Source organism: Xenopus laevis, chromosome 4L, assembly GCF_017654675.1.
Source record: "Xenopus laevis strain J_2021 chromosome 4L, Xenopus_laevis_v10.1, whole genome shotgun sequence".
Lineage (NCBI taxonomy): Eukaryota > Metazoa > Chordata > Amphibia > Anura > Pipidae > Xenopus > Xenopus laevis.
The window spans coordinates 91,606,687-91,619,575 of record NC_054377.1 but is presented as its reverse complement, the minus strand read 5'-3'; the positions used below and the strand labels follow the sequence as shown (position 1 = coordinate 91,619,575).

General features: G+C 38.7%; 2 protein-coding genes across 13 annotated transcripts in view; one reads left to right on the top strand and one right to left on the bottom strand.

The window, feature by feature from the left end:
* nrdc.L (nardilysin convertase L homeolog) overlaps positions 1 to 7,219 on the top strand; it is a 50,216-nt gene extending 42,997 nt beyond the window's left edge. The window contains exons 27-31 of the mRNA XM_018258427.2: positions 170 to 253; positions 2,328 to 2,418; positions 2,952 to 3,068; positions 4,511 to 4,600; positions 4,901 to 7,219. Coding sequence (XP_018113916.1) covers positions 170 to 253; positions 2,328 to 2,418; positions 2,952 to 3,068; positions 4,511 to 4,600; positions 4,901 to 5,089 — 571 coding nt within the window. The 3' untranslated portion in view covers positions 5,090 to 7,219. The remainder of the gene's footprint in view (positions 1 to 169; positions 254 to 2,327; positions 2,419 to 2,951; positions 3,069 to 4,510; positions 4,601 to 4,900) is intronic.
* A 4,336-nt stretch (positions 7,220 to 11,555) lies between these two features.
* Positions 11,556 to 12,889, bottom strand: part of osbpl9.L (oxysterol binding protein like 9 L homeolog) — a 75,421-nt gene continuing 74,087 nt past the window's right edge. For all 12 annotated transcript variants that reach the window (XM_041590462.1, XM_041590463.1, XM_041590460.1 and 9 more), the window contains one exon: positions 11,556 to 12,336. In XM_041590462.1, coding sequence (XP_041446396.1) covers positions 12,262 to 12,336 — 75 coding nt within the window. In that variant the 3' untranslated portion in view covers positions 11,556 to 12,261. The remainder of the gene's footprint in view (positions 12,337 to 12,889) is intronic.

Sequence of the window (12,889 nt, the reverse complement as noted above, 5' to 3'; positions counted from 1 at the left end):
AGTCCTTTTGATTGAATTGTGCATGATTTTGTATGAAGTGACCAGGAGCTGGTCACATACTGTGAGGATACAACATAATGTTCTCTGCCCAATGTATGTAATGCAACCTTTATATAATCACTAACTTAATTTAGAAGCACTACTGACTTTTTTTTTACCGTCTTTCCAGGTATCAGGTCTATCCATTGAGCCGAAATACATCTGGCATTTTGGGATTTTCAATTACTGTGCAGTCACAAGCAACTAAATACAAGTGAGTAAAACCTATGTACAACTCTAGACACTTAAACCAACATCACAATATTCAATGTGTGCTTCAGCTAACACCGCATTCTGTTCTTACTGTGCAATGATACTCAAGGTATGGGACCTGTTATTCAGAACGCTAGGGACCTGGAGTTCTCCAGGTAACTGATCTTCCCTTAATTTGGATCTCCATACCTCGAGTCTACTAGAAAATCATGTAAACATCAAATAAACCTAACAGTTTTTTATTCCAATAAGGATAAATAAATTATACTGGTATGGGATCCATCATGCGGAAACCTGTTATCCAAAAAGCTCAGAATAAGCCATCTTCCACAGACTCCATTTTATCCAAATAATACAATTTCTTAATTTTTTTTTAAAAAAAGTCTTTTTTCTCATTGATAATAAAACAGTACATTCTACTTGATCCAAACTAAGATATAATTAATCTTTACTGGAAGCAAAACCAGCCTGCTGTGTTTAATATTTACACAATGTTCTAGTAAGGTATGAAGATCCAAATTACAGAAAGATCTGTTATCTGGAAAACCTCAGCACCCAAGCATTCTAGATAACAGGTCCCATACCTGCATCTTAGTTTGGATCAAGTTAAAGGTACTATAATGTTATTACAGAGAAATGGGTAATCATTTTTAAAAATTTGGATTATTTTGATAAGTATATGGGAGACAGGCTTTTCATAGTTTGGAACTTTCTGGATAACTGGTTTCCGGATAACAGATCCCATACCTTTGTTCCCAACCATTGTTTTGTACCAGATATAGTTCAAACTGTATAGAAAATATTGACAATGGACAATTTATTTAGCAAGACAATATATATATAGAGATATATATATATATATATATATATATATATATATATATATATATATATATATATATATATACATATACATATATATACACATATATATATATATACACATATATATACACATACACATATATATACACACATATATATATATATATATATATATATATATATATATATATATATATACTATTGGTCGAATATCGAGGGTTAATTATCGAAGTCGAAGGATTTACCGCATTCCTGCGATCGAACGATTGAAAGGATTTTAATCCATCGATCGAACGATTTTCCTTCGATCAAAAAAAGCTAGGAAAGCCTATGGGGACCTTCCACATAGGCTAACATTGGTGCTCGGTAGGTTTTAGGTCGCAAAGTAGGTGGTTGAAGTTTTTTTTTAAAGAGACAGTACTTTGACTATCGAATGGACGAATAGTCGAACGATTTTTAGTTTGAATAGTTCGATTCCAAGTAGAAGTCGAAGGTCGAAGTAGCCAAAAAAATGCTTCGAAATTCTAAGTATTTTTTATTTTAATCCTTCACTCGAGCTAAGTAAATGTGCCCCTCAGTGTGTCTTTTTTAAACATTTCTCAAAATAACATTGTAAAATAAATAAATTGTAACAGTTTAGAGTCTGCACCTGAAATACTGAGCTGCCAGACTGAAACACTAGGAACTGTAAAAAAAGGGAAAGTAATTCAAAAGAGTCTTCATTTCTGGGGAACAATCTGAAAACACTGAACTAAAAAAAGTGTTTGGCAGGTGAACAACCCCTTTAATAAATAAAAACTCACTCATGTTCTATTCATTCCTATGGGATTTTTAGAACCGTATTATTAAATGGTGAGTTCTAACTTTCACCCACTGATGATATAATACAATTATAAAACCCCCATAGGAATGAATAGAACATGAGCGAGTTTTTATTTATTAAAGGGGTTGTTCACCTGCCAAACATTTATTTATTAAGCTCTAAACTCAAATTTGATAAACTGTCCTCTAAACCTGAAAGATTTGAGGTCTAGTAAGTGTAAAAACTACAACAAACTCTAATACAAAACTTCGGCATGTAAAAGAACTTTAGTTGGAGGCAGCGCTGATCCTATTGGAACTTTTGTTTGGTTGTTGAGCTTTTCAGACTTTAATGTTTTTTTTTTTTACTTCTTTAAATTTGTTAAAATTGCTTTCATTCTCTTTATGGGGTAAACGGCATACTTGCTTTTTGTATTCTCATCCCACAGCTCTGAGTTTGTGGACCAAAAAATAGAGGAGTTTCTGGTGATGTATGGTGATAAAATTGTAAGCATCACGGATGAAGAATTCAGAATACAGGTTTGTGTGCAGAAGGTTGTACTCATTACAGTTACCTTTTCCAGTAAATGTGCCCAGTATGTATGTGTTAATAATGGGAGTGAAATGTTCAGTGTATATATATATATAATACACAAAAGCTATGAATATCTTGTAAATTATATCCTTATAAACGGTGAGTTCTGATGTCATCAGTTATAAACGGTGAGTTCTGATGTCATTTCTGTCACTTGACTCACTGAAATTTGTGTATTATAATAAATAAAGTACCCCCAGTTGCAAAATATGAGGATATTAGAAGTTACCTCGGAGTTCCATGACTTGTATAAAAACACTCGGCCTTCGGCCTCGTGTTTTTATATGGTCATGAAACTCCTCGGTAACTTATAATAGCCTTATATTTTACAAGAGGGGGTACTTTATTCACTATATCACTATCAGTAAGCGGGTTCACATTGGAAAGGGTTTGAGCCCTTAAAATCTGAAGGTGTATATCAGTGGTGGTACCATTCCAAGTAAGCATTCAGTGCTTATTAATAGTGCTATATTTCTAGGCGCAAGCACTCATAAAAAAGAAGGAACGTAAGGACGCCAACTTGGGGGACGAAGTGTCCAGAAACTGGACTGAAGTTGCGAGCCAGCTGTACCTATTTGATCGTTTAGTGCGTGAGGTATGATATAATAACTGGCTCCTGGGCTGCTTTTGCCATTTCTATTTAAATACACGCATGGGATCTATCTGGAAACCCATTACTCTTGAAAGCTCCGAAATATGTGAATGTCATTTTCCATAAAATCCAATGCTACGGATATACTTTTTCTCTGTAATTAAAGATTTAACCCTGTATCTAATTGTAACAAAGCTACATTAGGTTATCGATGTTTGTTCAGACAAAAGAGAATTAATTGTCACAGGAGTTTCCCATCTTGGCGTTTGTTAGGAGTGTCAGTGACACGCACATACTCAGTGGGCTCTGAGCAGCTGCTGCGAACTTAAGCTTAGGGGTCGTCACAAATCATCAAATAGAAAATGAGGTTCACCTGTCATATAAACTAGGGATGTACCGAATACAGGATTCGGTTCGGGATTCCGCAAGGATATTGCCTTTTTCAGCAGGATTCGGATTCAGCTGAATCCTTCTGCCTGGCCAAACCGAATCCTAATTTGCATATGCAAATTAGGGGCAGGAAGGGAAATCACGTGACTTTTTATCACAAAACAAGGAAGTAAATAATTTTTCCCCCTTCCCACCCCTAATTTGCATATGCAAATTTGGATTCGGTTCAGTATTTGGCTGAATCTTTCGTGAAGGATTTGCGGGTTCGGCCGATTCCAAAATAGTGGATTTGGTGCATTCCTAATATAAACTTAATGGGCTGATTATTACATTCTGATGCCGGTTACTGAGCTGCCATGTACCATTAATCTGAATTATTTACTAATCAGCCTTATATTGTGACATTTATATTCTATGCGTACTGTATTTTGAGTCGGCCTCTAAACTCAGTAACTGACAACAGCAGAGAAGAATGAGCAGAGAAGAAGATGGGGAGCTACTGGGGCATCTTTGGAGACAGGACTGTGGTTGCCTTGGGCTGGTACAGAAGCATAAAACATAATGAACAACTTCTCTACTAGTTAAGCATTAAGAGCAGCTTTATAGGAGCAAGGAAACACTTTTAAACAGGCAGGTAATACATAAAGTGCTCACCAGTAAATTTTTAGGGTCCAGATGCCAAGCCCTAAATTGTCAGCAGGGGGGAGCAGGCAACTGAACCAATACACATTCACTCTAGAGAAAACACCCTGACAGGCCAAAATTAAGCAAAAGTGATCAATTCCAAAACATATCCAGAAGAAAGGCCTTGTGTGTTTTGTCCCTGCTGGTGCTTAATCATGGTACCTGCACTGTTGCCCGTGTATGATCCCGTGCAGTCTCAATTAGGAAGCGGCATTGCTGAGTAGCCTGGGTGTGGGCAATTTTTTTTATGCATTCATCTTTATGTTAGTAATTCCTGCTTAATGGGAAAATATGAGAATATACTATATGACTAGTCATTTTCAACCGTGTGCCACTAAAGGAACATATTAACAATTACTTTTGTATTTTAGAGCAGTGCTTTGAAGACCTTTGTGAAGGAAGACATGATCTCTTGGTTTAAAGCTCATCGAGGCTCTGACAGAAAGGTGCTCAGCGTGCATGTAAGTGTGTTCTTCTCAGCACTAGGATTCCTTGGCAGCTCCAGCTCGTCTCCAAACCATTCCTATGCATTTCATTTTTAGAAACTGCTCCTTATAGTAGTCTCGTTTCACCATATAGTGCAGCTTATTTCATATCGACCTGCATGTTACCATATGGATTTTATTTTTGAATATAAGGAGAAGCCTATGGAAATTATAGTCCTCAAATAAGAGATTCGCAAATCAGGATTAGCTGCCAATTGTCTGACCCAGGACATGCTGCTATGAAAACAGGAAATAATGTTCGCTCTTTTCCTTTAGGCGGTTGGTTTTGGTGAGAAGGAGCCAGATACTGTGACGTGCTCTTCCACGGGACAACCAGATTCCTCCATTCCCCTTTGTCTGTCTTTCCTTCCTTCTACTCCATTGATGGAAAAGGCAGATGTTATTACGGATATCCGTGCCTTTACTTCACCCTTGAAGCTGTTCCCATACCACAAAATAATCTAAAATTCCAGAAGGTTCCGGTGTAGGAGATGCTGGATTCCTGGTGGTGGATTTACACCATTACTTTGTGTGGCTTTCTATAATGTGATAGCAGTTTGCTTCCTTTAATGCTTTTTAAAAAGAGCAGATTCTTGCACTAGAAATCTATAAGGAAATTGCTGAAATGGTCAGGCAGAAATGTCATTTTGTGGGGAAGGCGCACGCACGGTCTTATGAATATGTGTTTGATGGCTCAATGTACTTAGTGTGATACAGGGGTTGGGTTTCCTTGTTCTTTGCTTTACTGCCTTGCAGTGCTGAATAGCTTTAAGGCAAATCTCTCTGACTGTAGTGTTTATATTATATTATTATATACAGCTGTAATTTTCATAGAGCATCTATCTCTGTGTATCTGCATTCTAAAGATATTGGTGGGAGCTGCTATATTCCTTGCATTGGCCGGCGTATTTACCATGGAATTGCAATGAAACCATCTATTGCTCAGCAGATGTTGCTCTTGTTCTTTTAAAATCCTGTATGAAGGGTCTCAAGTCACGGAGTAGCTCCCAGTGGAATGCATCGTTGTGACTATGGAGACAGAATGTTCCGAGTGCTCTGCAGGCTCCTTTGCATGAATAATTTGACAGGAAAAGGACACAGTCTCATTTTAGCTGTGCCATTATAAATAAATCATATAATGCTCCCCTTATATACTTCACTGGGTGGATTGCTGCCCAAAAATATACTCCAGAGAGTCCCGAAATCCACCATCTGTAGTGACAGTCAGATACCATTGAAGTCCGTGGCATGAAGGTGATATTGTTCTGTAGCTGATCCATGTCAAAGCATTTTTGCACCATTCTTCGGGATCTACTTGCAACACACAAATACTAAGAATAGATATAGAACGTGTTAAAGGATAATATCGCCTATTTATAGGAAGAGTTAACTTCTAGAAATCTGCAGTGACACATAAGCGATAGGTTACTCTCCATAGAAAGTTCTATCATCTGCACATTTGTGTTTATTGAGGTTTACCTAAGGGTAATAGCACACAGGACTACTGGCACTTTAAGCGTTATGTTTCTTAAATAGTCCTAAAACTGCGCCCAATGCAGCCCCATAGACTTGAATGTAAATCATCTGTCAAGCTCCATTTGGCCGCCAATAGCAGCCTGGAAACCTGGAACTTTGCCTGACTTTTATGAACTGGCAATTGGTAAAAAGGAGCGTTTGCCAGCCGTTTTGCTTTCAAATCTGTGAGGGCGGCTTTGGTGCATTGTTTTCTGGCTACTAAAAAAAAAACAGATTTATCATTAATATTTGTGTTTTATACTTCAATAGAGCTCACAATTATTCATTTACTGGCACATTTTTGTAAGCACAAATATATAGCCCTTCACTTTCATGTTTCAATATGCTTTGCTTTCAAAGTTTGATAAAATACAATCCTGCCCTGATGAACCTACACACACTACTACATTTCCAGCCAATACATACAGTGCACTTTTGTTACGTTTTTTTTTACAAGGTTTCTATACTTTTCCCTCTTGATTTTGTAATTTGGAAGAAAATGCATACATGGTGGACTTTTTTTTTTTTTGTTGGTGTTATTGGCTATGTTCTAATATGAAGGTAAATGAATGAACATTTAACACTTTCTCTTCCTGCTGTGGTAGAACAAGAACACATAGATTTCCTTGGGCTGTTTGGGAACCTGCACGTGCTTTTTATATGGGAGGTCCTTCCTTTAAACTGGGATGTTCAGCCGGCAGCCCACTATTGTTTAATCATCTACAAATCTTAAGACTGATCAAGGTTGGCACATAACAGTGTACTGATGCTCATTTGTATTCCTATATTGTTGGGTGGAAAATGAGTGGCATTATAACGAAGGGATTTTAGTAAAGTAGCCGCGAATATATAGATGGTTTAGGGCCTTCCCATTCTTATTGCAGGGGAGGAGCATCGCTGCCCCAGTTCTTTCAAGCCAAATCCATTACATTGTAAAGCAGAAGCAGTTTTATCATCACTAGTTATTAAACATGGCTTTTATAGAGGTGGATCTTTATTCGCAAAACTCAATTTTCGCTGGTAACAATGATAATCATTGGTGTATGAAACAATGGATTTTAAATAAACAAATAAAACACCCTTAGGACTGATGTTTTACTTGTTGAAAGTTTCTGAAAAATACATCTGATATGGCTGGGAAATTATTATAAGTGGAATATCCATCTGACACGCATGCATCACCTTCCCCCCTTAACCCAAACATTCATTCGATTGAGAATTGTACCCGTTTATGTCCCTCTTGCAACCATTGCTTCATGATTATTGGTCATTTTGCACAGACTCACCCTAGTCTGCCACGTATTGTTTCATAGAATGAATTCAAGGCCTAATCCTTTTTAATTTAAAGTCCACATTAAAGCTGTGGCAGTTATCTAAAGATTTCGCTTTAGATAACTGCTGTTCGCTGATTACATTTTTGTGAGGGGGGGTTATATGTCCTTTAAAGGGCAATTCACTTTCATTAGCAAAACTGTTATGACAAAACATTGCACTAAAACTGACAGAAACTCTCATAACCTGCCAAATATTGTAAAATGGACATGGTAATTAGGGGGTGTGGTCATGAGAGTGGTCACAAATTCTCTGTATATATGGTTTATAAATGTGTATATTGACAGACTTATTGGGATAGTTTAGAAGCAGGACTGGCAAACAGAAGCAGAACCAATCAGCAGGAAGACTGAGCCAGACTGCTGTGTTTTAAATAACACGTTTCCCTTTATTCACTGTGGGCACAGACTGTCTATTAATTGCTGGGCCCTGTATGACAACATTTTGTGGGGCCCCTAGGCCCCGCCCACCCTAAGCCCTGCCCATCCCACTGGTGGCCAGGGCCCCTCGTACAAGTTAAAAAAAAAACATTGGTGTCAGGGACCCCTACAAGTTAATATATTGGTGCCAGGGCTCCCTACAAGTTAGAAAAATGCATTGGTGGTCAAGGCCAGAAGATACCCACTGTGTTAATTGGTGGCCCTGGAGTTAAAAAGGGTGTTAAGTAAAAACGTTTCCTCGACAAGCGGTCTTCTTCGTTCTTTTCCATCGCAGCTTCTTCGTTCTTCTCTGGAGCAGCTTCTTCTGCAGCACGTCTGGGCCCCCCTGTGCACTTTACATCACTCCATGGCCAGTGGAGCTTCGAATCAAAAGACCCTACAGAAGTGGCTTGTCACGGGATCTTTTGAGTGTATAAGGGTAGGACTACACGGACGTTTTCTGCGTGATCCGACGCGCTGTGACAAATCGCACGTGAAGGATATAAGGTAAGTGAATGCATTGTCGGATGAAGTTTCATCGTTGCTGTGTCTGCATCTGACAGTCACGTCGGATCAACGATGTGACTTCATCTGACAATGCATTTACTTACCTTATTTCCATCACACGGGATTTGTCGCATCGCGTGGGATCAAGCCGAAAACGTCCGTGTAGTCCTACCTGAATGCAGCTCTGGGAAAGTGGGAGTGGTCTAATGCAAGAGGCGTGGTCTAATGTGTCATCAGTAATGGCATCTTTGTAAATGCGCACATCTAAAACTGTCCCTTTCCTCATATAAAATTGCTCACTGCACATGCAGCTGTTAAATCAGGTAATTCCAGGAGAGTTGAAGGCCGCAGATTTAATATTCTTTATAGATATATGCGTTTCTTTTTCTATACATAGGGTTTCTACTCGGCTAGTATTTGACTGGCCTAGCTGTAAATCATCACGTCAGGCCGGGACAGTATTACTATAAATTTTTAGTACCCTATAAAACGTATACTGACCCTCTCCACTGCCTGATTACCCCCTTATAAGCACGGGTCAGCCTTTGTTCCACCCATTTCCTCACCCCATGATGTCATCTCTACACACCCCAACCTGAAGGCTGGTATTATGCCACTAAAGGGTGTCAACCCTATTTTTACAGCTAATCTTTCCAAGCCTCTGACTACACAAGAATCCATGTTGCTGTTTAACCAAACAGTACAATCTATAGATTATATATCACTATCATACAAACACAGGCACAACTAATAATAAATCCAACCTCCAATAGATCATATCTGGGTTAAAATGAATGAAGCATATATTTATGTGTAAGTGTATTCAATGTGAAATACTATGTAATGTAATCTTACATGACTGGGATTGAGAGAGTCATAGTTGTGTTAATAATCCAAACAACTTCAAGTAATGACTGAGTACTTGAACAAAAAGACTTCAACCATATCAGAAAAAATATCTTTATTATATAAACAAATAAAAAAACCCAGCCCAACAGTAGCCGTTGCATGATGGGACTTGTAGTTTAACAGCTGGGCCTTATACGTGTCTATAACATATAATAAGCAGACAATTCACATAGTATGAAGGAGGCCACAAACACAAAGGGTCCTTGTCAACTCAAAACATGTAGTGGAATTTGGAATAAAAAGTTGCAGCACAGTACTGCGGATGTTTGTGGCCTCCTTCATACTATGTGAATTGTCGAATATTTGGCCTTTACGGTGAGCCCACTAGATAAGAATTTAAGGGACGTGCTGGGAAAACTGCATAAGTGATATAATAAGCAGATATGTGGCTGTAAACCCTGCAACTTGTCTGTAGAGTCACTGGCTCCACCTGTACATTGCGTTTGTAATGCCAGGAGATAGATTGGTAGCTTTGTTGGGTGCATGTGATGGGTGAGTGGGATCGGTGAGTGGGTGTAAAGAATCCTTAAGAACTTAATGTAATGATGAACAACAAAGAATTTTATTGATTGGGGAGTAAAAGGTGTGCCTGACTCCTCTCAACTTGATGCCATGTCCCTATTCTAGTCCCTACCACTAAGCCGGTCTTTGTGGATGGCAGGCTTCACCACCCACACTGGCTGTGGGATTTGTTTGATCAGGATTGGGGTTGGGATAGACGTCCCTAACACTAACCTAACACTGTCCCTATTCTTAGTCAGTGCAGGATGGCACAGTCACACACCCAGACTGACTGACAGTCAATCCACTGCAACATGAGGACTACCAGATTACCAGATTACCAGATTGACCTCCAGTTACATGGCATCACATTGCATGCAGGAGGATGATCCCACCAACATACTGTATCTATATATAGTGTCCTATTATGCCCAGAATTAATTCAACTTTAACCTTGTGCAGACTTTTTATAACTTTGTCAATTTAACTGCACAGTGTTGTGCTGTCCTCAATATTATCTCTGTGTGTTCCTTGCTTTATTACTCAAAGCAGAAATGAGTCTATTTTTCAAATGTTGGGAGGTATGGAATTTAATTGTTAGGCTGGCCATTCCTGGGAAGATTCACTACTGTTCCAGTTCAGATAATGTCTCTCAATAATCCCATAATTAATGCTTTCCAGACAATTTTTTTTCTAATGCAGGTATGAGACCTGTTATCCAGAATGCTGGGGACCTGGGGCTTTCCGCATAAAGGATCTTTCCGTAATTTGGATCTTCCTACCTTAAAGTGGCCATAGACGCAAAGATCCGATTGTACGAATCGAGGATTTGTACGATTTTCGGACCGTGCTTGGAGAGTCCCGACATTTTTCGTCCCATGGAGATCAGTCGTTTGGTCGATCGGACAGGTTAAAAGATTTCTGTCGGCTGCCGATAATATCTCTGCATGTATTGCCAATCGTACGATTTTGAGAGGGAGACTGTCACCAGCTTTGGTCGGACATAACTTTCGTACAATTGCTGTCAGGGGCAGAACATCGGCTGATCTGTTCTTTTACTACTTTATTTGATCTGAATGGTTAGTGGCAGGTCGGGAGATGGGGAAGTCCAATTGTTCGAGGATTCAAACGATCGGATCTTTGCATCTATGGCCAGTTTTAAGTCTTCTAGAAAACTATTTTAATGTAAACCCAATAGGCTGGTTTTGCTTCCAATAAGGATTAATTATAACTTAATTGGGATCAAGTACAAGTTACTGTTTTGGATTATTTGGATATTATTATTATTTGGATTATTAGGTCTATGTGAGACGGCCTTTCCGTAATTTGGAGCTTTCTGGATAACATATCCCATACCAGTATTGCATTTTGCACACTGCAATGAAACCTGTTTTTATCTCTTACAAATATTTTGACATATACAAAATGATGTTTTATGATTGATACTTCATTAATGCTTTTACTCTGGCATCACTTCCAGTTGTCTTGATCTTTTGGAAGAGCCACTTCTGATATATACTTACTGTGTTTTTACCCATGATTATCTTGCCAGTTTCATTAACAGCATCCTCTAATTATGTCACATATAAACACAGCAGATTTTCATTTGCCCTGTCCCTTCATCGACCTGGTTTTACCTGAACACATGCAAAGTCACACAAATTCTTCATAAGCCAAGTCACACAATTACAGGCAGTTGGTGAATGCCATGTCTTTGTGTCCAGCACCCTTAAAAGAATACAAATGCATTTTTTCTCTTTGAATATTATATTTTAATTGGAAATCATAAATGCAGGTCTAATAAAATAATTTGCTCTAACTTTTATTAGGAAATAAATACAAATGTATGTATGGAAGGAAACACTTGCTGGAGCTATAAGGTATATGAAATGGGTTGTACATGGTTCTGGTATGATTTTCAAATAAAAATCTAAAATAGAGTATTCTGAAGGGGAAAAAGTGGCAAAAGTAAGCTGTACAATTTCAACTGCATATTCAGTTTCAATTAAAATACCAGATTCATACTGTATATACAATATTTCAAAATGTATTTGGATATAGAATTGCCATTTTTAAGTCCTGCAATTGAATAAGGACTAGTAAGAATGAAGTGAGCAAGGTTCTGTGTTGCTGTGCTGAACAAATTCATAGTATTACTCAAGATGCATTTTTACTCACTTACTCGGGCTAAATCATTGCAGTAAATTCCGATTGAGAGAAAGGGACCAGTAAAGCATATGAGAGTATGGAACAAGAGCAAAGAGTTGTTGAGCAGCAGAGTGCAGTGAATGAATTGTCTGATGATGCAAGTCCAGTATCCCTGAGTTAGGAAACACTGCAGTGTAAAGAGAGCTCTCAGCACCACAGGAAATTCTGCTCATCTGGGTTATTAATACCTTCATTTCTTGGCTTTGGACCATATTTATCATTTGATGGAACGATTCAGCGAGCCACTTAATATAGGAGGTTTGGTTCTCTCTTCAGCAGAGGTTCGTCATACACCCAGCACTCCCCATCCTCGTGGAACAGCTAGAAGGAAAGATACAGACACATTAGACAGTCCACATTTAGGGGGCAGAGCATGTTTATTGAAGGGATACTGTTATGGGAAAACGTGTTTTTTTTCAAAATGCATCAGTTAATAGTGCTGCTCCAGCAGAATTCTGCACTGAAATCGGTTTCTCAAAAGAGCAAACAGATTTCTTTATATTTAATTTTGAAATCTGACATGGGGCTAGACATATTGTCCGTTTCCCAGCTGCCCCCAGTCATGTGACTTGTGCTCTGACAGACTTCAGTCACTCTTTACAGCAAGTTGGAGTCATATCACCTCCCTCCCTTTCCCCCCCAGCAGCCTAATAACAACAACGGGAAGGTAACCAGATAGCAGATCCCTAACACAAGATAACAGATCACTGGTAGATCTAAGAACAGCACTCAATAGTAAAATGCAGGTCCCACTGAGACACATTCAGTTACATTGAGTAGGAGAAAAAACAGCCTGCCAGAAAGCAGTTCCATCCTAAAGTGCTGGCTCTCAAAGCACATGACCAGGCAAAATGACCTGAGATGGCTGCCTACA